At 43.5% G+C, this 26,730-nt stretch overlaps 1 protein-coding gene across 5 annotated transcripts in view; it reads left to right on the top strand.

Moving 5' to 3' along the window:
- The window catches only part of PACRG (parkin coregulated), a 445,241-nt gene that overhangs the window by 278,221 nt on the left and 140,290 nt on the right, over positions 1-26,730 (top strand). For 4 of the 5 annotated variants that reach the window (XM_034765266.1, XM_034765265.1, XM_034765267.1 and 1 more), the window contains exon 5: positions 21,627-21,776. The exons of the other annotated variant lie outside the window; for it this stretch is intronic. In XM_034765266.1, coding sequence (XP_034621157.1) covers positions 21,627-21,776 — 150 coding nt within the window. The remainder of the gene's footprint in view (positions 1-21,626; positions 21,777-26,730) is intronic. 5 annotated transcript variants of the gene reach the window in all.

Genomic DNA, 26,730 nt, shown 5'->3' with positions numbered 1-26,730 from the left:
GTTTATTAACTATAGTCCTAAAGAAAAAAAATCCTGACTATTAAAATCAGAGATTGAAAACTAATTCTGAACAAACGTCCTCTTTTTTTGAAGACATGGCTTGCATTCAAAGAAAGCAAAAGTCTTTGATTTTTGTTTGTTTCCTGTTTCTGAAATATTGAAGCATTTACATCCAATAGCTGGGGAAAAAAAGTATGTTGGCAATTACCAGGTTTAGATTGGATTCTGCAGCTCAGAAAATGTTACTTCAGCATTTCCAGATATTGTAGGGTTTTTTTTTCTTATTACCTCCTATCTTAAATTTACTTCCATCCTCTAACCACTACAAAATTACCTGACCTGTTCCATAGGAAAAGCTTCATCCAAAACTGACTGTCATCTCACCCACATTTGGAGGGTGAAATCTGCAAATTAACTGTGTCATCCAATCAACCTTTAATACTTATGAGGGCTGGGGTTAGAAATAGAGTGGAAAGAGGACTTTGTGTGGTAGAAATAGAAGTGGGGGAGGGAGAGGTAATTGCAGGAAAATAGAGACAAAAAGGGAGAGGAGAAGAGAAAGTATTGAAACATATGAATGAGGGAGGTGGGAGGAGGCCAAATCAGGAAAAAGATAATGTAAAGAAAGATTAACCTCAGGGAAAACATGGAAAAAGACTGGAAAAAAAATTCAGCAAGTTAGAGGGGAAAGTAAGAAATCAGATGGAAAAGGGAGAGAGAACAAAGAAAGCTTAATCATTTTTTAAATTTACGGAAAGTTAGCTTTGTACAATATTTTGCTATCTGTATTAAAATATTTGTGTACATGAACATTTCCCCAGCTTTGGAAGAGGAGGGGTTGACACCCCTTCCTACATCTGGCCCTCTTTGGATGCTATAAAGCACACTTGTTTTCTTTTTGAAAAGTTAACAGAAATGCTATTGGAAGGATTATCCAGGTAATAAATAGGGAAGGATTAACTGCCTTATTAAAATCATTCAAGATATTGCTGTTGGGACATGAGTACTGTCTTGGTGGTAGAGACCGAGGATATATCTACATTGCAACTAAAAACACATGACTGGCCTATGCCAGTTAACTTTTTATTCACAGGGCTTGAGCTGCGAGCTGTTGGAGCTCTGGTTGTAGCTTAGACTCCAGGACCCTGCAAGGTGGGAGGGTTCTAGGGCTGGGGCTGCAGACAAAGCCTGAATGTCTACATTGCAGTTAAACAGCCCTGCAGCCTGAGTCCCGTGAGCCTGAGTCAGCTGTCACAAGCCAGCCGCGAGTATCTAATTGCAGTGTAGACATACCCTGAGAGTCAGAAATCATAGCCTTTGATCCATCAATACAATTAGATATGTATGTAACTGAACCTAATTTGGACTACTCATATGCTTAAGTGTTTTGCTGGATCAGGGCTCGAATTCTGTTCCCAGCTTGGTCAGTAATTGACTGTCTGACCTTAGCATTTCTGTGCCTCAGTTTACTCCTATATAAAATTGGCATACTTCCTTAGTGTGAGTGTTTTGTGCTGAAAGGTGCTATGAGTGGGGGAGGAGTTGCAAGCCTGAGCAAATGTATTTTTCAGAGGTTATGTATCATTTGCTCTTTAAACTTTACTTTTTCATGAATTTCCCCTATTTAATGAAGTTAGACTGTAATATCTAAGACAGTAAGTGCTTGGGGTTTAAAATCAACAAAATTAAGTATGCCACAACAATAGACATTTCTTTGCTCCATGGGCTCGTTACCCTGCAGGAGAACTGATCTACATCATCTTGTCCCACTCTTATAGAGGAGAATTCTGCTTAAGGCAAAGAATCTGCTAAAACAAATGCTGCTTCTACCAGTATGTGGGAGATGAGGAATGCAAAACGAGACAGGCTTCAGTCTTTGGTCTTGAGAACTATTGTATTAATTTAGATGGAATATATAGGCCCAAAGAGTCAAAAGTGTTAACGTGACCCAGTCCACTGTCCAACATTAAACAGTTTTAAACAAGGTTCAGCATTTGGTAGACAGTGATTTTAGCCTGCTTAGTATGATGGCAAACACACTATTATAAATCTTAACTTTTTTTATTAAAGGTACAGAAAAAAAAGGAAAAGCCATTGGAACACTTGTAATGTAAAGTACAAAATAAGCCTTTTAGTTTAACAATTCCCCTTGTTCACTTTTCTTTTAGCTGGAGAGAGCTTTTAGAAGGAGAAAACTCTTGTTTGACAGTAAAGGTAGAAAATGCAGCTTCTGTCTCTTGTGTTGACTTGCACTTGCAACCTCACTGCTGGAAAAACACAGGCCCAGCACATGGTCTTATCAGCCACTCCAAGACCTGGCAAACTTGTGCCAACATTGGGCTGTTTAGAGAATTGCATTTATCCACCTTTCTGGTCACATCAGGATTACAAAAGATACAGTCTTGGCTGACTAAGCAAGATTATTAGACAGAAGGAAAAAGGGGAGGGATAGAAAAGAAAATCAGAGGGAAAGAAAAGAACACACTGCAGGGTAGTGGGAGGAGACAAAGGCTACGTCTACACTACCTGCCTGAATNTTTGCGTAGCTGAATTTGCGTATCTTAAATCGACCCCCCCCCATAGTTAGGATGTAGCCTAAGTCTCACATTCCAGGAGATGGTTGGGATTCAACTGGATCTAGTGGAGGTGGTGATATCTACCTCTCTCTCTTTGGTCTAGTCTGGTCAGCACATCATTCAGGTTTGGGATGAAGAAAGTCCAGTGTCCCAGGAGATGGTGAGGGTAATAGCTATATGATAGAGAAGCCTTCTCCTTCCCCTTTGTTTGTCTTGTAGTAGCCTTCATCCATGTTTTTCCCTGAAAATCTCTTTTTGTGAATCCCAAAAGGGGAGTGATGGGAGGAATGGTCCATTCACTTGCTATTTTATTCATCAATTAGGCCTAAAATTTGACATACCAATTTTAGTTCATTCATTTTTGGTTCTTAACTCCTTTTGATTACAAGGCATGATTTTTTAACAGTTTTTGTGTTCTATTAGTAGGCCTTTTTGTTAGGACTAATTTTTTTTTCTCCCTTTGTACCTTTTCTCCATCAACATAGGTTATTGTGACATTTTATGAAATTTTACTTATTTTTTATAGTTGAGCTCACAATTAGGGTAAATTTGTAGGCTCAATTATTACAACAGGCAGGAAAACAAAATTGAAATTGTCAGCACAAGCTTTTTAATATGGATTCTCAGGTAAGTGCCTTTTGAAAAGTGGCTTTAAACTGAGGAAAGTGAAGCTCAAAGCAATAAGAAGCAAATTATTAAAATACTTAAAAATAACAAAAATAACCAAATTTGTTATGTTTTGAGAGGAAAATAGAAAATTGGAGAATCCAATTCAATTCTTCAATGTCTGGGTTCTCAATATTCTATCTGGAAAAAAGGGCTCTAACCTGATCAACTTTATTAAAAACATCTAGTCTGATATATTAAAACTAGATCTCCAAGAGGATCCACTCTATAGTGTGTGTTTGTGTGGGGAATGTTAGCTGCATTCCCTTGTGTACGAAGCCTATTAATACCAAAGAAAGTGACGTGAATTTTACAATATCTGACATCTGAGACTGACACAGGAGATACAGGAGCCTCCAAAGTGCCAGACAACAACAAAACATCAACATAGATGTCTCCCAGGTCTTTATCGCCCAGATGTTGGATCTATTGCTCAAGGAAAAAGAAAAGTGTTGAACAATGGAAAACAATTTCTAGCAGGGAATGAACAAACTGCATTGCTTTTATCTAGCCAAGCTGTGAGTTAAACAAAACAAAAAACCCAAAAAACAATATATATATTTTGGAACAAATTTCACCTTTACAACTCTTAGAACAAATAAATGAATACTAGATTAATGGAGAATTTGAAAATTCTGAACTTGCAGCCACTGGAATAAAGTGTAATAACTGAAAATTTTCCCTGAAAACTTGCAGTGAATTGTTTTGTTATTGTGACAAGATGGTCAATATAGTATGGTGGGTCCTGCGCTTTTCTTGGTGGGAAGGGGCTAAAATACCACCCCTTACCCCTGCTCTTGGGGCACCGAGTGCCCCACTAGTGGCCCAAGAAGGTGGTAAAGGAGGGAAGCGGGGGAGGGGTCTGGGTTTGCTCCTCACTCTGAGTCCCAGCCCCTCTCTACCCCTGCAGGTTCTTATCCTCTTCTCCCTTGGGTGGGGTACCTTCAGTCCTTAAACGCTGGGGGAGGGAATGTCCCTCCCCTGCTGGGGCAGGGTCTCCCTTACTCTGGTTTTCTGTTCCTCCAAGTCTAACAGCACACCTCCAAGCTCCAGTCCTCTCTCCTTCCCCCTGACTGCCTGAAGCAGGGGGTTTTATTAGGTTTCTAACAGGGCCTTAATTGATTACAGGTGCTCCAATTAACCTGTAGCAACCCTCCCTAGTCTACAGGGAACCATGCCTTAATTAACCTAGGGTTTATATACTTCCCTTCTACCACTTCCGACTGCTCCCTGGCCCTCCTGTATCACATATCCCCCTCCCCTGCTCAATGCCATGGGGTTGGGCTACTTGGGACGAAAGACAGTGTTGTCGTGATACGCCGTCCGCATTGCTGTGTTGGCCGCCGGCTCTATGCTGGATCCGGAAGTGAAAAGGTTGTAGGGACAGGAACCATCTAGTCACTCGTGCATTCCTCTCTTTATTTGTGTGCATCCATTGGAGTGGGGCGTGGTCCGTCACAAGAGTGAACTGCCACCCAAGTAAATAGTACCGTAGAATCTCCATGGCCCATTTAATTGCTAGGCATTCCTTTTCTACTACGGTGTACCATTGCTCCCTGGGCAGGAGCTTTCGGCTGAGGTAAAGGATCAGGTGCTCCTCATCTCCCACCATCTGTGAAATGACGGCCCCAAGTCCTACCTCCGAGGCGTCTGTTTGTAGGATGAATTCCTTTGTGAAATCGGGGGCTATGAGCACTGGATGGCTGCAAAGGGCTGTCCTTAGGTCTTTGAAAGCTTCTTCTGTTTCCTCGGTCCACTTAACTATCTCCGGGCCCGAGCTCTTATTAGGTTCATCAGAGGCACTGCCCTTGTGGCGAAGTGAGGGATGAACCTACTATTCCTAAGAATGCTCTGACTTGTTTTTTATGGATTGGGCGGGGCCATTTCTGTATTGCCTCCACTTTGTTCCACTGGGGCTTCACCAGGCCCCTTCCGACTACATACCCGAGATATCTGGCCTTGGCTAGCCCTATTGCACATTTGGATGGGTTAGCGATGAGGCCAGCCTGTCTAAGAGTATCTAGTACCGCTTCCACTTTCCCCAGGTGTGTCTCCAGTCAGGACTATGGATTACCACGTCATCTAAATAGGCAGAAGCATACTTGGCATGGGGTCGAAGTAATCTGTCCATCAATGGTTGGACAGTATATTGGAAGAGGCCGTCAGGTGTAGAGAAAGTGGTTTTTTCCTTGGCGTCCTCAGCCAGGGGGATCTGCCAGTAGCTTTTTGTCAAGTCCAAGGTGGTCAAGTATTGGGCCTTGCCTAACTGATCCACCAGCTCATCAACACGTGGTATCGGGTAGGCATCGAATTGGGATACCTCATTTAACTTCCGAAAGTCATTACAAAACTCAGGGTGCCATCAGGCTTGGGGACCAAGACAATAGGGCTGGACCACTGGCTGTGGGATTCCTCAATCACCTCAAGTTCCAGCGTCTTCCTTACTTCTGCCCTACTTCCTTACTTCTGCCCTTCTGCCTCCGGTATGCGATATGGTTTTATGGTCATCCTTGCTCTGGGACAGGTGACAATGTGGTGTTGGATCAGCGTTGTACGGCCTGGTTGCTTTGAGAACACATCTTGGTTCCGCTGGATCATTTTGATGACCTCTGTTCGTTGTTCTGGGGCTAATTCAGGGGATATCCTTACCTGCCTTTGTGGGTCATCTGCCTGGGGTGTGGCTGGCAGGATGGCCAGGCATGTCTCCCGATCGTGCCAGGGTTTCAGTAAGTTGACATGATACATCTGCTCTGGCCTTCGGTGGTCTGCCTGCTTTACCTTATAATTCACCTCCCCAACAGCTTCCACGATCTCATAGGGTCCATGCCAACTGGCCAGGAGCTTACTTTCTGCTGTTGGTACCAGCACCAGCACCCGTTCTCCTGGTTGAAATTTCCGTGTTTTTGCCCAACGATTGTAGTAGGTTCATTGGGCTTCTTGTGCTTTCTAATTCTCTCGTACTATGGGGGTCACTTGGGCTATTCGTTCTCTCATCTGGGCTACGTGTGCAATGTGTGACAAAGTTCCTCCTCTATCTTGGTGGGTTCTGCGCTTATTGGCGGATTTTCTTGCCTCAGAGATTCACAATGTGGGTTGGGGAACAGCCCAGAGACCTTCCCTTCTGGAAGAACCCACAGTCCAGGTCAATTGGGAGGTTTGGGGGGAACCCGGGCCCACCTTCTACTCCGGGTTCCAGCCCAGGGCCCTGTGGACTGCAGCTGTCTATAGTGCCTCCTGTAACAGCTGCATGACAGCTACAACTCCCTGGGCTACTTCCCCATGGCCTCCTCCAAACACCTTCCTTATTCTCACCACAGGACCTTCCTCGTGGTGTCTGATAACGCTTGTGTTCCTCAGTCCTCCAGCAGCACACCCTCTCCCTCTCAGCTCTTTGCGCCTCTTGCTCCCAGCTCCTCACACTCGCACCACAAACTGAAGTGAGCTCCTTTTAAAACCCAGGTGCCCTGATTAGCCTGCCTTAATTGATTCTAGCAGCTTCTTCTTAATTGGCTCCAGGTGTTCTAATTAGCCTGCCTGAACTGGTTCTAGCAAGTTCCTGATTACTCTAGTGCAGCCCCTGCTCTGGTCACTCAGGGAACAGAAAACTACTCATCCAGTGACCAGTATATTTGCCCTCTACCAGACTCCTGTACCTCACTGGTCTGGGTCTGTCACAAATGACATTCTTCCCTGGGTTGGGTTGTTCCTCCCATTCCTCCTTCGCGATGTCCAATATGCCACGTGGGTGGCATCCATACAGTAGCTCGAAGGGGGAGAAACCAGTAGAGGCTTGGGGAACTTCTCGTATTGCAAACATCAGATATGGTAGGAGGGTATCCCAATCTTTTCCGTCTTGGGCCACCACCTTTCGGATCATACTCTTGAGAGTGCGGTTAAATTGCTCAACCAGACCATCTATTTGGGGATGATAGACTGAGATCCGCAAGGCTTGGATGCGGAGTAGGGTACATAAGTCTTTCATTACTCTCGACATGAAGGGAGTCCCTTGATCTGTCAGGATCTCCTTAGTGATGCCTACCCTAGCAAAAACCTGCACCAGTTCTTTTGCGATTGCCTTGGACGTGGGGTTCCTTAAAGGAATGGCTTTGGGGTACCGTTTAGCGTAGTCCAGGATGACAAGTATGCTTCGGTGGCCCCGGGCTGTTCTTTCTAGTGGGCCCACTAGATCCATTGCTATTCTTTCAAAAGGAACTTCAATTATGGGCAAGAGTACCAACGGGGCCCTTAACTGAGGTTGGGGACTATGCAGCTAGCACTCTGGGCAGGAGGTGGAATAGTGTTGGACTTCTGCCCGTACCCCCAGCCAGTAGAACCTTCTTAGGACTCTATCCAGGGTCTTGTCTGCTCCTAAATGTCCCCCAAACAGATGACTGTGAGCTAATTTTAATACAGCCCTTGTGTGCTTCCGTGGCACCAAGAGCTGTTCTACTACTTCCCCTCGTATTGGCACTACCCGGTACAACAGATCCTGCTTGATTATATAGTATGGCCCTGTGCCTTTGGTTTTCCCTTCTACTGGCACGCCATTTATCTCCACTACCTCCTCCCTCACGTTTGTATATAGTGGGTCATCGGCTTGGTCCTGCCCAAAACATTCGTGTGTGGGACCAACCTGGCCTGATTCTATTGACTTGGGTTCCCCTCCTTCTTTTGGGGTGCTTCTGCTCGTGCTGGGGGCTGTCTCTGGGTCTCCACGAGCCTTCCTCCCAACCAGGGCAGCTTTCTGGTTTGCTGCCAAGATCCTGGTTCCTAATCTTTTGTCTGCTCTCCTTTCCCGTCTGGATTTCCGGGGCTTCCCAGGGGGTGAAAATAACTCTGGGGAAAACTCAGCAAAAATTGTGGTAGGATCATCCATGGGTACCTCACATTCTGCTTGGGGTTTACTTCCCTTCCCTAACTCAAGGGGGGGAGTAGGGTCTCAAACCCAGGAAAGTCCCTGCCAATTAAGACTGGGTAGAGGAGCTTGGGGACCACCCCTGCAGTCATCTTGGTAGTACTTCCCTGGATCTCAATCCGTATTGGAATTGTGGGGTAGAAATTTACTGTGCCATGGACACATGTCACTCCAGTGCTCTTGGCCTGGCTCAGTTGGTCTTGCCCCACTAATTTCCCTGAGACCAATGTGACAGCACTCCCAGAGTCCACCAAAGCTATGGTCTGGATGCCATTCATCTTTACTGGCCTGGGGTACTCATGTTGGGCCATCGCAACCCCCATCAGGCTGATTAGGCCACATTGGTCCCCAGGATCCCCCAGATTACATTGCATGGGCTCCTCCCTGTTGGGGCACTGGGCTACTATGTGCCCCAACTCCCCACACTCATAACAGCGATATCTCATTCCGGAGGTTGCACTCTGTCTTGGGCCCTCTGACTCGCTTCCCCAATCCTCTCCCCCCAGACCCCCAGGTCCCTTTGGGGCCTCAGGCCGCTCCTTGGTGCCTGTTCTTCCAGCTATGGCTTTCCTGGACTTCTCGATGATCCGGGGCTGGGACTGGTTTCCTAAAACGCCGTGTTTCACCTCCTGGGGTTTTGAACAGTTCACGGGGTGCCAGTTGTCTCTCTACAAGGGTGACTAGTTCGTCATAGGTGGAGGGGTCATTCTGGCCTACCCAGGCTCAGAGGCCCGAGGGTAGTCCCCTTGTATAGTGGTCCAGTACCAGGAGCTCCATCATTTTCTCTGAGCTGAGAGCCTCCGGGCGTAACCACTTCCAGGCTAGGTGGATTAGGTCAAATAGTTGTGATCGCGGTGTCTTGTCTTCACAGTACTGCCATTCATGGAACCTCCGGGCTCTCAAGGCCATTGTTACCCCTGCCCTGGCTAGGATCTCCGCCTTCAGTCGGGGGTAATCTGCTGCCTCCTCTGTGGTCATATTATAGTAGGCCTTCTGGGCCTCCCCGCACAAAAATGGGGCAAGGATCCCTGACCACTGGTCTCGGGGCCAGGTCTCCCTCAGAGCTGTCCTCTCAAAAGCCAGGAGGTACGCCTCCACATCATCCTCCCGGGTCATTTTCTGCAGACAGTAGCTGGCCCGTATCGTCTGTGTCCCATCATACCCGCGGCTCAGCTCCGTAAGGACCTTCACTTGGTTCACTAGTTCCTGCAGCATGGCCCGATCGTGGGTGGCCTGGGTCATCAGCAGGTAATTGGTCTCTTGCTGCAGCCGCATGGCCTCCTGTTGGGCAGCTGCCTGAACCCGGATAGCCTCCTGCTGGGCGGCAGTGGCTTGCACCAGTGCTTTGACCAGATCCTCCATCTTGAGGCAGGGTGGTTGTGACCTACTCTGGATTATGTTCACGGCACAGAGATCCCACCTCTAACACCACATGTGACAAGATGGTCAATATAGTATGGTGGGTCCTGCGCTTTTCTTGGTGGGAGGGGGTTAAAATACCACCCCTTACCCTTGCTCTTGGGCCACCGAGGGTCCCACTAGTGGCCCAGGAAGGTGGTAAAGGAGGGAAGCAGGGGAGGGGTCTGGGTTTGCTCCTCACTCTGAGTCCCAGCCCCTCTCTACCCCTTGATTATCACTTCAAAAGTTTTTTTTCTCTTAATTAATTGGCCTCTCAGAGTTGGTAAGACAACTCCCACCTGTTTATGCTCTCTGTATGTGTGTATATATATCTCCTCAATATATGTTCCATTCTATATGCATCCGAAGAAGTGGGCTGTAGTCCACAAAAGCTTATGCTCTAATAAATTTGTTAGTCTCTAAGGTGCCACAAGTACTCCTGTTCTTCTTTTTGCGGATACAGACTAACACGGCTGCTACTCTGAAACCTGTCATTATGCAAGGCACTGCATTTAGCCGTATGGAGTGGAAATCCATCAACCTCATGAAAAAACTCGTACAGATACAGACAGACATCATCTTCCTTTCCAAATGCAAGCAGATGGACATCATACCAAAAGGACTAAAGGTAAAAAATCCATTACAATCTACATATCACACAGACTCTTTGAGAGTGTGTGACACAGTCTCTCAACATAAACTGCGAAACCACCTGATCAGCATCCTATACAGCAAACAGGGAAAGATTAAGAATGAGCTCTCAGAACTGGATACTCTCATAAGAAACCAACCTTCCACACAAACTTCCTCATGGACAGACTTTACAAAAACTAGACAAGCCATTTACAAGACAAACTTTGGCTCTCTACAAAGGAAAAAGGACACTAAACTATCTAAACTGCTACATGCCACAAGCAGCCACAACAGTAGTTCCCTTAACCCACCCAGCAATATTGTTAATCTTTCCAGCTATACTCTTAGCCCAGCAGAAGGGTCTGTCCTATCTCGGGGCCTCTCCTTTTGTCCCTCCAGACCCATGAATATGATACAGTTCTGCGGTGACCTAGATCCTACTTTCGACGTCTCCGACTCAAAGAATATTTCCAACATACCTCTGAACAGCATACTAACCCACAGAATCCTCCCTACCAGCACTACAAAAAAAAGGATTCTGCGTGGACTCCTCCGGACGGTCGAAACAACAGACTGGATTTCTACATAGATTGCTTCCGTCGACGTGCAAAGGCTGAAATTGTGGAAAAGCAACATCACTTGCCACACAACCTCAGCCATGCTGAACACAACGCCATCTACAGCCTCAGAAACAACCCTGACATCATAATCAAAAAGGCTGACAAAGGAGGTGCTGTCGTCATCATGAATAAATTGGAATATGACCAGGAGGCTGCTAGACAGCTCTCTAACACCACATTCTACAGGCCATTATCCTCTGATCCCACTGAGGATTACCTAAAGAAACTACACCATCTGCTAAAAAACTCCCTGACAAAGCACAGGAACAAATCTGTACAGACACATGCCTAGAACCCCGACCAGGGGTATTCTATTTGCTACCCAAGATCCATAAACCTGGATATCCTGGATGCCCCATCATCTCAGGCATTGGCACCCTAACATCAGGCTTGTCTGGTTATGTAGATTCTCTCCTCAGACCCTACGCTACCAGCACTCCCAGCTATCTTCGAGACACCACTGACTTCCTGAGGAAACTACAATCCATCGGTGATCTTCCAGAAAACACCATCCTGGCCACTATGGACGTAGAAGCCCTCTACACCAATATTCCACACAAAGATGGACTACAAGCTATCAGGAACAGTATCCCTGCTAATGTCACAGCTAACCTGGTGGCTGGACTTTGTGATTTTGTCCTCACCCATAACTATTTCACATTTGGGGACAATATATACCTTCAAGTCAGCGGCACTGCTATGGGTACCCGCATGGCCCCACAATATGCCAACATTTTTATGGCTGACTTAGAACAACGCTTCCTTAGCTCTCGTCCCCTAACGCCCCTACTCTACTTGCGCTACATTGATGACATCATCATCTGGACCCATGGAAAAGAAGCCCTTGGGGAATTTCACCATGATTTCAATAATTTCCATCCCACCATCAACCTCAGCCTAGATCAATCCACACAAGCGGTCCATTTCCTGGACACTACTGTGCTAATAAGCGATGGTCACATAAATACCACCCTATACCGGAAACCTACTGACCGCTACACTTACCTACATGCCTCCAGCTTCCATCCAGGACACACCACACGATCCATTGTCTACAGCCAAGCTCTAAGATATAACCGCATTTGCTCCAATCCCTCGGATAGAGACAAGCACCTACAAGATCTCTATCAAGCATTCTTAAAACTACAATACCCACCTGCTGAAGTGAAAAAACAGATTGACAGAGCCAGATGAGTACCCAGAAGTCACCTCCTACAAGACAGGCCCAACAAAGAAAATAACAGAACACCACTAGCTGTCACCTTCAGCCCCCAACTAAAACCTCTCCAGCGCATCATCAGAGATCTACAACCTATCCTGAAAGATGATCCTTTACTCTCACAGATCTTGGGAGACAGACCTGTCCTCGCTTACAGACAACCCCCCAACCTAAAGCAAATCTCACCAGCAACCACACATCACTGAACAAAACCACTAACCCAGGAACCTATCCTTGTAACAAACCCCGATGCCAACTCTGTCCACATATCTATTCAAGTGACATCATCATAGGACCTAATCACATCAGCCATACCATCAGGGGCTCGTTCACCTGCACATCTACCAATGTGATATATGCCATCATGTGCCAGCAATGCCCCTCTGCCATGTACATTGGCCAAACCGGACAGTCTCTACGCAAAAGAATTAATGGACACAAATCTGACATCAGGAATCAAAATACTCAAAAACCAGTGGGAGAACACTTTAACCTGTCTGGTCATTCAGTGACAGACCTGCGGGTGGCTATATTACAACAGAAAAACTTCAAAAACAGACTCCAACGAGAGACTGCTGAGCTAGAATTGATATGCAAACTAGACACAATCAACTCCGGTTTGAATAAGGACTGGGAATGGCTGAGCCATTACAAACATTGAATCTATCTCCCCTTGTAAGTATTCTCACACTTCTTATCAAACTGTCTGTACTGGGCTAGCTTGATTATCACTTCAAAAGTTTTTTTTCTCTTACTTAATTGGCCTCTAAGAGTTGGTAAGACAACTCCCACCTGTTTATGCTCTCTGTATGTGTGTATATATATATCTCCTCAATATATGTTCCATTCTATATGCATCCAAAGAAGTGGGCTGTAGTCCACGAAAGCTTATGCTCTAATAAATTTGTTAGTCTCTAAGGTGCCACAAGTACTCCTGTTCTTCTCTCTACCCCTGAAGAGGTTCTACCCTCTTCTCCCTTGGGTGGGGTACCTTCAGTCCTTAAACGCTGGGAGAGGGAATGTCCCTCTCCCTTACTCCGGTTTTCTGTACCTCCAAGTCTAACAGCACATCTCCAATCCTCTCTCCTTCCTCCTTCCCCCTGACTGCCTGAAGCAGGGGGTTTTATTAGGTTTCTAACAGGGCCTTAATTGATTACAGGTGCTCCAATTAACCTGTAGCAACCCTCCCTAGTCTACAGGGAACCATGCCTTAATTAACCTAGGGTTTATATACTTCCCTTCTACCACTTCCTACTACTCCCTGGCCCTCCTGTATCACATTATATATTGAACTCAGGGTTGTTGGTTTTTTGTTTGGTTATTTGTTTGTTTTTACTAATTTTAATAAGTAGCAGTACTGGAAAATACCCCCTAAACAGAAAGTGCTGCAAACATACTTTAAAAATCCAGATATATCTATTACTGTGCTTTAAAAGTAAAGGAGGAAAAATTGGGCTTATCCATTTTAAAATCAAATATTTATCCTCTGTTTTATTTAATATTGCTTTCTCATAGTTACTGTAAATTTCAGAAAAATTGTTAATCATGTGAGGGATTCATTAAAACACTTACAAAATTTTCTGAAGTAAAACTAACTTAACTAGATAAGCAGCACAATCCGAAGTGTTTTACAAAGGTTGGAAAATCTGTAACTTTTACCTAGTTTAAGTATGGATCCATAGATTGAGGTATTTCCATGGGAAAGATGATAGGGACTCCCTTAATCTATGTTCTTATCACTGTAGTATCTGAGCAGCTCCTTCTGAAGAAAAGTGCAGCCAAAACACAAGTCACACAGTCAAACAGCACTACATCCATCTTCAATTATAGGACAATACAATTCATTGTAACCCACCCCACAAACACATAGGAAACAGTTCTTTCTTTCTTCCTAAAATTGCTGCTCAGCAGAATCCTACAATCAAATTAGTACAGTGCAGGCGTACCGAGCAGAAAGAAGCTACCTACCATTAGGGGAATGGAGTGCTCTAAATAGCAATTAGGAAATGGAAGGATGTCTTTTAACTATCAAGCAGTCAGAATAGACTGGTCATTGACTTATTTGCTTTGTTGAGAGCTGTAAGGGTCCCGCCTTGTTCAGCAGATTCCAAGAACACGAGACAATAGCTCAGGTTGCTTTCTCAATAAGAGTACTTTTGATAGCTTACATTTTCTTCAGCTCCTTGAGGAGTATACAGTGAGTCTCGTCCAAACACTTTCACAGAGGCCTGGTTGCAGACATTTTAAGATTAACATCATGGCTCTATATACTGCTGCTAGCACTTCCACACATCCTTCAGTTCTGGCAAACCTCAGAAAGCATTAAGGTTCTCCAGAGTATGTGGACACTGTGGAGGCACACTTATTTCAGATACTACAGTTGAATGCCTCCTCCTTTGGTTAGTGTGGAAGAATGCAGTGACAGTAATTCACAGAAAATAATTACTAGATTAAGAAATTAAACAGATTTACCTCATCTGTTCCTAATTGATATATTGGGGCAGATACTTACCCTAATTATACTTTTATATAGTGCCTGGCATAATGGAGCCCAGAGTTGGCTGAGGCCGTTATGCATACCAAGCATAAATGTTTAGTAATGAAAGTTGTACAGGCAACTTGATCTTACTTTTGATACTTACAAGCATTTCCCTATTTCGCATTGCAGTATTCTAAAATTTAGAGGCCTCCAAGCTTGAGTGTGTGTATGCTATTCTATTCAAATTCTTATACCAGACCATCACCATGGCAGTGGACATCATAAGCCAATTCTTTCTTTTGCTGCATATGTGTTGCTACTGTTGAAATTAATAGGAATTTCTCAAGTGTAGCTCTTTTCTATTAGTGGAACTGTCTATTAGGGATGTATTCTACACGTTGTGCATGTATGGAAAATAAAGTTAGCATTTAAGGAAAGTATCTATGCAAATTGAAAGGATATGTATTCCCTTAGTTTTTCCATGAATCTGTTTTATAGACACCTGCAGTTAGATTTAATGTTAAATATTTTTTTGCTACTTTGATTGCAATTCTGAGCCTAGCTTATGATTCTAGGTGATGGCAGCAGGAGAGAAAATTTAGTTCTTTGAAGGCCTCTATGCATTCCCACTAATGGGACTCAGGACCTCTAGCACTGAGCTGTGGAAATGTATAGACAAGCCACATCCACTGGGGTGTACAGTAGCACTCTTTCATTAGGATGATATAATTGGCTCAGTCTATATACGGGAGCATGCTGCCTGGCCCACCTCAATTCCTTCTCTGCTGAGAGCTAATGGAACTACCTCTCCTGTCTCTGAGGATAGTTAGCCTGTTTTCTTCACATAGTTTGTTAGTTAGCTAGCTAGAACGCTTGGCCTTTGGTTACCTCTGAGATCATGTTGGGTCCTGAAACCTCTACAGGATTTAAAAGATGTGCAACATGCTCAGCTATCTACCCTGCGACAGCCTCATGGATTTGGTGCCTGGTGTGCTTGGAAGAATTGCACATGGTATCCCATTGCACTATTTGCCTAGCTTTTACTCCTCAGACATAAAAGAACAGGCAGCTCAGGCCAGGCTTCATGCACATTTGGCTTTGGTAAGCCTCCCGACCGTCCTGATATTCCTGTGGAAACTTTGAGGTCCACTTCTGTGCAGAGGTCTTCTGTAAAGAAGCTTAAGTTGCTCATAGACCAGTGATACTCAGACCTCAGTGATTCAGGAGCCAAATTAGCGATCAACATTACGAAGAAGAGCTACAGTAGTGTGAATGCATTGTTTTATTTGCTATAGTACTATATATTCATATTTAAACAGTATGACACCGGAAATATTTTGTTATATATATACACACACATATTCTCACAGCAAAGGGGATGGATCACTTGATGATTTCCTGTTCTGTTCATTTCCTCTGAAGTACCTGGCACTGGCCACTGTCAGAAGACAGGACACTGGGCTATATGGACCATTGGTCTGACCCAATATGACCGTTCTTGTATTCTTACATTCAAAATGACTGACCAAGTATTATTATTTTATCAACTACAATTAGTTATTAACATAGTAAAAGCATCCTGATTGGTTAATACTTTAGATTGATTAATAATTAAATCTCAGTGTTTTAATATGTGCTATAAAGAGCCGCAGCAGACACATTAAAGAGCCACTTCCAGCTCCCGAGCCTCAATTTGAGTATCACTGACCTTGACACTCCTGCCTCAGCACCCCCCTTGATGTTGGGCCTAAGGTTAGGGTTGCCAACCCTCCAGGATTGTGCTAGAGTCTCCAGGAGTTAAAGATTGTTCTTTAATTAAAGATTATGTCATGATGAACCTCTAGGAATACGTCCAATCAAAATTGGCACCCTAAGGTCCACCTCCTCAAAAGTTAACACCTACATCAGCTGAGCTTCCCACTCAACACTGTCCAGTACTGCAAACTCCATTGAGACAGTCCACACCAGTACCATGATACGTATCAGAAATACTGTCAGGAGGAACAATTCCTTTGAAGCCATGAGAGTTGACACTGGTTGATGCCATAACCGAAAGGCATGCTTCCACATCTCTGGTGATTCTGCTACAGGGAAAAGGAGAAGAGGTAGCATTCCAACTCACAAAGGGTGTCCTAGGAGAAGAAGAAGAGAGGAGGCATTGTTCTCTTTCTATCACTGGCATGGTTTCTTCGAGGACTCCTTACAGATGCCAATGCCAGCTTTGGCTCACACTCCTCCATCTGAGACTCCAGTTTTGTAGACACATCACTGGCATGTGTCCCTCCAGTGCCATTATTTCTCTTTTTTGTGGAAACCCATCAGAGCTATTAGCTTTGCCTCCACTGCTTGATCACACAATAGCATTTTCCACTTACTTCAATTCAAAACATTCTGGAGGAACATGGGTTCCTCTCAGAACCAGCCATGCAAGTTCTCCTGGTCCACTCAAAGGAGCCCCGTCGCCTTCTTTCAAAAAAGACTCCGTCAGGACAGAAAGATATTAGGAAGGATCCTCATCAATTACTCATGTCGCCCTTCATTTAGGAGTCCATGAAGGCTCTTTTGGATGCTGCCAAACCCTGTTCAGCACTGACTTGGGCATCAGCATTAACGCAGCTGCCAATGATCCTGGCACTGGATGCTGAGTGTTTTCCCTGCATTAAAGAGTCTGGGGGCCTTAAAGGGAAAATCTTCTATTACTTTCTGAGAGGCTGGAGCAAAGCCTAATGTTTGGAGTCATAAGTATCTCCTCAGAGCTGTGCCAGTGGCCATAAATCTTGTAGTTGTATCTGAGGGGTTGTAAACTGTCCTCAGAGCACACTTGGCTAATGTCCTCCCCTCAGCAAGTTCTTTGCAACTGCTCTGTGCTCTTTAGGTAAAATACTAGGGAACAGATTAAGATTAAGAATTATAGCCTGGTCTCTGGGACTTTCCCAGTCTGCATCTACTGCTAAAAGAAAGTCAGATTGTACAAACTTTCAATTTCAGAAACAGTCCCCTTCCCCCATTCAATACCTAACTTCAGTGGTGATACTAATCTTCAGCTTCTTTTAAAATGGCTCCTGTAGAAAAAACACAGTCCAGAAATCCCACATTGCATGTTGTCATAACATTCCAAACATCACTTCTGATGGATGCTCAAGAGCCATACCCCTCTCCCTTGACAGGTCAGACCTCATCCTTTTTCAATGCCTGGTGCTAGATTATTTGGATTGTTAGGTATTGGAGACCATAAACAATGGTTATATAATCCAGTTTCATACAGGCCTCCTCCACTCTCTCACCCCCAAACCTCTTTTGGGGACCCCTCTTGTGAAAAACTCCTATTGGTGGACATAAGCTCCCTTCTTCAAAAGGGTACTGTAGAGGACCAATAGCAAAGGAAAGGGTTTTACTCCAGATGTTTCCTAAAATCTAAGAAGGGGGACTGCCTAAGGCCTGTTCTGGACCTCAGAAACTTCAACAGGTACATAAAGACTTTCAAGTTCAGGATGCTAACACTGGGGGACATCATCCCATTCCTGTTCAAGGGGAATTGGTGTGAACCACTTAACCTGTAGGACATTTGCTTTCATGTAGTAATAAAACTCACCCACATCAAGTACCTTTGATTTTGTGTGGGAGAAAATCACTTCCAATTTCATGTACTCCTGTTTGGTCTGGCCACAGCACTGGGTGTAGTTGCAGAATGCCTTTCAGTAGTTGCACACATCACAGACACATGTACCCTTACCAGGATAATTTGGCTACTAAAGGCCAGCTTGCTAAACAGTCTTAATACACGTGAAACCTTCTGCAGTCTCTAGAGCTCATCAATTGGGAGAAATTCTCACGTGAGCCTACACAGAGAATCACCTTTATCAGGTTGGTCCTGGACTCCACTCAGGTGAGGGCCTTCCTCCTGGAAGATAGATTTCTGAAAATAAGAGACTTTCTGCAAACTTGCAGGGATCAACCTGTGCAAACACACTTTTCCCTAAAGCTTATGGATCTCATGCCCTCATCAACTTACATGATAACCTTTCCTTGCCTAAGAATGAGGTCCCTCTAAGTATGGGTTGCATGTCATTACAGACTCATTGTACACAGCCTAAAAGGAGTGCTTCAACAGCTACCCTTGTGCAGGTTCAGAGACAATGTACTGAGGGGCTGTTGTTCAGTCTTCTATCACCTACTATTACATTCACCACAGATGCCTCTAGCCTCAGTTGGGGTGCTGATTGCCAGGACCTCTGTGTACTTGGACAATGGAACATTTTGGAGTCCAAACTCCACATCAGTGTCCTGGAACTCAGAGTGGTGAGAGAAATCCTAACGGCCTTCCACACAACATCAAATGGTACAGGTACTTACAGACAATACCGTGGCCATGTATTAGATCAACAAGCAGGGAGGAACACACTCCTGTGTATGGTGGCAAGGATACTGTTGCTATGGTTTATCCACCATCATATTTACTGTAAAGCAGTACACCAATCAAGGGAAGAGAACGTATAGGCAGAAGCACTCAGCAGGAGGTTGTATGATCCGCACTAATGGTCCCTGAACCAATGACAGCCTCACTTTTACTCAGGTAGGGATAACTAAATATCTGATCTCTCAGTTCTTGTCCTCAAAGGAAACCCACGCAACACATTCAAAAGATGAGCCTGGGAGCTTAAATTCATAATTCCGCTGGACATTAAAAAACATGGACTTAATAGAGACACTGGTTCATTACAACAATTTGTAACATAATCTACTGCCTGCTAACCCTTAATTGCCCACTTCATTTCAAGTGGTCCCTTACATTGTGTGTGAAATCCTTATGCTTCACAATGTGATCCACCTCATATTTAGCTTAGACACTCTGGTTACTTTTCTCCTGACCTGAGGAAGATCTCTGAAGCTCAAAAGTTTGTGCTTTTCCACAACGACTAAAGAGTTAATACCATTACAAGAGGGTATACCTGCAATTTTAGAATATCTATTGTACTTGAAATCACAGGGGTTAGCAGTAACTTCCCTCAAAGGTCATTTGGCAGCTAAATTGGCTTATCATAACTTGGTCAGGGATAATCCTATATTATCTCACCCCACAGTTTCATGTTTTCTGAAGGGACTAATGCCTTTCCCCATGAGAGAATGTTCTCATACCTAGGACTTGAATCTAGTACTTACTATGCTTATGTGTCCTCCCTATGAGCCACCAACCCAGGCATCCTTGGAACATCTGTCTATCACAACAGAGCTCTTAATCTCCTCTGCAAGGAGGTTTAGTGAGCTCAGTGCCTGGATGGACATTCCATCCTACGTGGTAGTACACAGAGAGAAAGTTGTCATGGGACCTCACCCTAGTTTTATGCCTAAAGTTATCTCAGATTTTTACCTGTCACAATCTGTGTCCCTTCCCATTGTCTTTCTCAGATCTCACGCTCACCAAGGGAGTCTCGTGATAGAGCTTTGCAAAGCAGCAACATGGAGTTCAGTACGTGTTTTCATTAAGCACTAGTCATTGGACTTGGCATTGTGTACTCGTGCTCAATTTGATAGAGCAGTGCTATAATCCATTTTTTCCTAGAACTCCTTGCCCATCATACTCTGATGGGGGCACTGTTTACTAATCTCCCATTAGTGGGAATGCACAGAGGCCCTAAAAGAAGAAATATAGGTTACTTACTGATAAGTGGTGGTCTTCAAGAGTTGTTTCTGTGCATTCACACTACCCAACCATCTTCTCCTCTGCCTAGGCGTTCTTTGTGTTTCAGCACTCCTCAGGCTAGGGAGAAAGAACTGAAGTAGGCTGAGGTGTGCACTGTATTCTATAGACAGTGTCGATGATGTCATCTTACCATGAGAGCACTACTGCATTCCACAGTGGATGTGGCTTTTGTATATAGTTCCATAGCTCAATGCCAGAGATATTAAATGCCATTAGTGTGAATGCACAGCGGCAGCTCTAGAAAAACAACTATTACTAGTAACTAACTTTGATTTTTTTTTTTCAAATATTTACAATTAATGTGTGATCTGCAGTTCATGAACACTTGACAGTGTATACAGACAATATATCAGTTATGGTAGTTTTATCTAACTGACATCTGTATCATGAAAGGTGGTGTCATCAATTATTTTTCAAGCTTATTTCAGAAATAAATATTTTGTTTAAAAATATTGGTCTTATTTCTTGGAAGAAAAAAAAAAGCTATCATTTTATATTGGCTTTGCACAGACGTAAACATTTACATAACATGCAGACCAGAGGAGAATCAGACCCATTCACTTTATACTATTATATGTGGCAGTTGCTCCCAAAATGTGGAATTTTGGGAATAAGCAGTATAACAGGAGGAATTTTGCAAAAACAATAAATATTTTTCAAATATAAGTAATTTTGAAATAAAAAAGGAAAAGCAAGCTAATTTCTTTTCTATTATTAAAACCAAGAAGGAACTGAGACAAAAGGTATTTATGAAATGTCATAAGACAGAAAGCAAAGAGAAAATTCAGCTGCAACTACTAAAAAATCTCAAGTAGGCAAGACAGAAGCTTTCTTTTTTCGTATCAGAATGTGTGTCTTTTAAAAGAAGCCTACAGGTTTTTTTCCCCACTCCCTACAAACATTTGCCTCATTGTATTAGATCTCAGAATAGCACAAATTGTTAATTGAAATGAATAAAATGATAGCTAAGCAAATGGGTGCAAACTCACAAACAGGCTAATTGTTGCACTAAAATGTGTCTGTTGTCAACCTTCATAGATTGTCTTGCAGTTCCATTGGCCCCAATGGTACTTACTGAGGATTTCTTTTTATTTATTTATTTATTTATTTCATTATTTATTTGGACCAGACTAGTAACACAGGCAGCATGAGAGTATAATGAGCTGCATTCTTGGGGTTAGTGAGGAGTCAGCACAAGTTGTGGGAACAAATAACAATCAGACAAGGCAGTGTTTTATAATGTCGAGGCCACAATCCATCTCTGGGACCTTTCAGAGCTGGGCTAATAAAGGCCCACTTACAATCCCCAACAGAGTATAGTTTAATTAAATTTGTCCATTAGAGGACTTCTCTCCCTCCCTTTTACATTCTAAAAATTAATTCTTCTGCTTTCTGCTTGTCTTTCTTTCTACATCACAGATGCACTGAACCTTCGTAACCGACAGGTCATCTGCATCACGCTCAAAGTCCTCCAGCACCTGGTAGTGTCAGCTGACATGGTGGGGGAAGCCTTGGTGCCCTATTATCGTCAAATCCTCCCCATCCTAAACATCTTTAAGAATATGAATGGTGAGTTATCCTACTAATCACTGTGTCTTTCAACCCTAAGGCAAAATGGGGCTTGAGGCAGGGTTAATTAACAATGTAGTTAGGATTTATTACTGCATATAAACCCAGATCCATTTGGAGCTCTAAATAATGTAACCCCCACTGTTATTCCCTAGGGATGCAGTAAAATTAACAATTTCATTTATTACTCCTTGCATGTACAGCTTATTTAACACAGTACAAAAGCACTGAAGCAGTTCTGTAATCTTCCAATAATTAAATTGTAAAGTTTTGTAATAGTCTTTTGACTACATTAATAGATTGCAAAAATTTTTTCTTTTCTTTTCAACATGGTAATTTTAAGTTCACTATTTTAATTCCATTCTGGGTTCTCCTCACCAGTAAAGTTCATTCTTACCCATTATTGCTTTTTGGTTTAGGAGAGAATAAAAAGAAAATTATTAACCAGTTAGTCAATTTGACAGACAAGAGAAATTATCTCTAGCAAAGCAGTGAAGTTTGGAGTTATTGTTGCACAATTAACAGGTTTTACTATGGAAGAAATTTAGAACCACTTCATGCTCCATACTCTTGAGTAAGTTGTTTTATTTGTAGTGCAAAATTCCATGGCTAGTTTTGTCTTAAAATATAATAATAATAATAATAATAATAATAATAAAGTGCTGCATGGAGTATTATTACACCATTCTCACAAATAAAGTACTGCATGGAATATTATTACACCATTCTCACAAATCTGAACCAAACTGCTATCTCCAACTACAATGTCTTGTTCCTGTAGTAAGCCTCTTGGCATATTATCTGTTCAATCACTTACTAAGTTATTAATTTCAAAGTTTTATGCTATTCACATGCAATACTGTAGGTTAAAATAAGTTCATTGCTAACAACCATGCTAATAAAGGTTATAATGTAGGCAGGGTGTCTATGAAACTCATGCTATTTCAGTGTTTAGCCACTCGACTACCTCCTGCATATATTACCAAATATTAGCTTATATTTGTCTAGGTTTTGGTTTTGTTCTTTATTAACTTTTTATTAAGACAATTATAATAAAATGTTAACATAACAAATCGTACATTATTTATTCGGGATCAACGTAATATTCAAAGCATCTGGCTAAAGATTCTGGTTTGCTGGCTGGGGAGCCCTGGTTCTCTGGGTATGCTAAAAAAGGATGACCAGATTTCTAAATACTTGTCTTCTTTTTGGTGCTTCTCTTGTGTATTTGGTGTGAAAGTTTGCCCATTACAAGGACAGTCCATATTTTATTATACCACAGAAGGAGGAGTCGAATTTTTCCAATAATGTGCAATACAAAGTCTAGTTGGTAACAGTAAAAAATAAATTAATTTGTTCCATTTTAAATGTAGATCCTTTACTGGAGCATTAAGTAAGAAGGTCAGGGGATCTCTAGAAAGCCAGCATTTAGGCATAAAATGAATCTCTTTAATAATTTCCTTCCCAAACCAACTAATTCCGAACACAGCCACCCTATGTAAATATGTTCCCTTTTCTTGCAACCCTGAGTACCTCCCCAGTAGCAAAAATATTATGTATCTTAACTGGAATCAAATACCATCTATAGCAGTGGTTGGCAACCTGCGGCCTGTCAGGGTAATCCACTGGCGGGCTGCGAGACAGTTTGTTTACATTGCCCGACCGTCTGCAGGCACGGCCACCCACAGCTCCCAGTTGCCGCAGTTCGACATTCCCGGCTAACGGGCGCTGCCTGCGCCGCTTCCCCCAGCTCCCATTGGGATGGGAGGGGAGAAACCCGGGGGGGTGGGGAGGGAGGGTACTGGGGAGGGAGCAGCCCAGGAGGTGCTGGGGGGGAGGTGGTGGTGCACGGCCCTGGGCCCCCACTGATGCTGTGAGGGGGCGCGTGGTGGCACGCGGCGGTGCGCAGCCTGGGACCACCACTGATGATGCAGGGGGACAGTTGGTGAGGGTCCCTACCTGGCTTCACTCCTCCCTGGAAGCAGCGACATCCCCCTCGCTCAGCTCCTCGGCAGAGGCATGGCCAGGCAGCTCTGTGTGCTGCCTCCGCCTCAAGCACCGGCTCCGCAGCTTCCATTGGCTGAGAACCATGGCCAATGGGAGCTGTGGAAGCGATGCTCTCAGATGGAGGCAGTGCACAGAGCTGCCTGGCCACACCTCCACCAGGAGCTGAGGGATGTCGCTGCTTCCGGGGAGCCCCCCTGAGGTAAGCGCCACCCAGAGCCCTCACCCCCTTCTGTGCCCCAACCCCCAGCCCTGAGCTCCCTCTCACACCCAAACTCCTGCTGCTGTGGTGGGGGGCAGTGGCCTGAGTCTGCCCCAGCTGTGGCTGGTGCGGCTGGCCCGGGGGCCGCTCGAGCTGCTCAGACAGCCCCCCGGCCAGCCACACCAGCCATTTCAGAAATCACGGCAGTCCCAGAAAGTCACAGAATCAGTGACCCCCATGATAAACTCGCAGCCTTAACCATGTGTACAGAGTGGAATGGAGGAGAACTGTCAATGTCAGGGAGTTGTAGGATGTAGGGCTGTGATTAAAAAAAAACATATGGTTGAACCTCTGCATCTGTGTGGAGCCCCATAAACTTCAGTTGGGTTTCTCACAGACACAAGGGGCCAACTTAGTGGGTCCAATTGCAGGATCTGAGGCCAAATACAACACATCAAAAGGAAATATATCATTTAAATGGTAAGTGATTTGCCTGCTGAGCCCCATTTTCCAAATTTTAGCCCGAGGCAGGCTGTGAGCAATCCTGGTTCCCTCGCTGCTATTGTGTCAGATGAATGGTAGGGAAGGCTCATGTCTGCTATTGGCACTACATAGACATAAAGATGCACACAACTGGTTAGATCACACATGCTATACAAAAACCAACCAACTCAATAAAAAAGCAAACAGGTTTTCAACCATTTGTATGACATCTTATTGTGGATTTGTATCTGATATCCAGTTAAACATAAGACTTCATATTTGTTGTTCAGGAACTAAAAAAATTCCCCCCAAAGCCACCCCTGGATTCATCACTCTAAACAGCCAAAAAGAATAGCCCTAAATTCTATTTACTTTGTTATGTTGTTGTTGTTATTCAACTTGAACAAGGCAAGAGTAACAGTTTGTGACTAGGTGAACATTTTAGTTTTGTGCATTCTAATTTTAATTAAATAATTATGTAACAGAGTTTTTACACTGCACATCAATTAAAAACTGTAACTAAGCATAGTGATTCAGTGTCTGTACTTGGTTTTCAAACAGAGATCTATCCACTCTGAGATATTGGGCTTCTATGCCCTTCCTTCCAGCTTCCTCCTTTCCCTTCCTGTCTCCCTTTTAACCGTCCCTAGCTGACTAGCTGAATCCCCTCGTTAACTGGTTAATCACCCGGTCCATGTTCAGTTAGCTCCCCAATTTGGCCCATGCAGGGCAGCTTACAGAGTACAGAGTGGTGAGTCAGCCTTAGGCGCCTCCCACTTTGTCACAGGCCCATTGTTCTTTTCTGTCCCCATCCTCTTTCCCCAGGCATATTCAATAGGAGACAGTTCTAAATGAACACTCAAATGCCACTAGGTCTTCAGGCAGAAAGGGGAGTGCACTCATTGGCAAGTGCAGCACTTTCTCATTTACTTCACTCCGCTGAAGCTCTGCTGCTGAATTGGTCGACCACAGCTCTGGGTCTGAATGTGGTTTTGCAGCTCCAACATCAAGGATAATATTTTGATATTTATCTAAGCATAGTATTTGCCGGCACTCAAGGTATTCTGAAAATATATAAAACACATCTCCAAATTTTACCCTACTCAGATATCATGCCAAAATACCAAGATATCATGCACTATTTTTCTGTACATGTTTATTTTAGTCTTGGAGCAATCTGACCAAAGAAAAGACAAAACAAGTAAGAGTTTTCCCCAGGAGGATTATTTTGCTAATATTACCAAAGAGCTTCAACTGTTAGTGGCACATTTCACATGATGCTAATTATTTTTTTCAACATTTCCATAAAATCTTGTTTTCAGCTGTTTCTGATGGATATTTTCTCTAGACTGAAATTTTACTCTACTATTTAACTATTAAGTACATTTATTTTAAATAAGAATTTGTTTATATGTTTTTAGAGACAAAAGGGGCAATTACAAACAATTCAAAGGTTTCACATTATTTCTTCCTGTATCTTAAGACCTTTATTTTTCCAAGTGGCATCTTGCAGGTTGTCTTTCGGTATTTGAAAACAAACTAAAAGCAATTGAAAATTGTAGTTATTTGTTCTATCCAGTGCCTTGAGACAAAATTCTGATTACTGCGCATTGCTCTAATTTTTAAAGAATTAGAGAATGAGGGTTTTCAGCAACTAAATATAGCATCTGATTCAGCTGTTGGATCCTTGACACGCAGTGGGCCTGATTTTGATTGCTAATTCTAATTCATACCAAGATTGTCTTCAACTGAGATTTATAATGGCACATAATAAGTGACACCAGAATCAGTCTCAGCATCTCTGATGACTTGAGGCTATATTATTTTTTTCCAGGAAGAACTGTATGGAAAGTAAATAAAAATTCAGAGTTGGAACTTGTAGTGGACCACTTTATGTCCCAGAGAGAACATTTGCAGGTTGTGGAGAGGGCATTGGTACAGTCTGCTGCTTTTCTTTCCCAGAGAATTTTTAGAGAGACAAGGTAGGGAAGGTAATATCTTTTTTTGGACCAACTTCTGTTGGTGAGAGAGACAAGCTTTTGAGCCACAGAGAGCTCTTCTTCAGGTATGGAACAGGTACTCCAAGCATCACATCTCAGAGTACCTTTCTCAGACCTGAAGAAGAACTTTGAGTGGCTTGAAAGCTTGTCTCTCTCACTAACAGAAGTGAGTCCAATAAAAGATATTACCTTCCCCACCTTATCTCTCTAATATCCTGGTACCAACATAGCTAAAACTACACTGCATACGGAGAAATTTTAACAT

This window comes from Trachemys scripta, chromosome 3, assembly GCF_013100865.1.
Source record: "Trachemys scripta elegans isolate TJP31775 chromosome 3, CAS_Tse_1.0, whole genome shotgun sequence".
NCBI classification, from domain to species: Eukaryota; Metazoa; Chordata; order Testudines; family Emydidae; genus Trachemys; species Trachemys scripta.
Note: the sequence above shows the minus strand (reverse complement) of the source record. Positions and strands in the feature narration are given on the sequence as shown.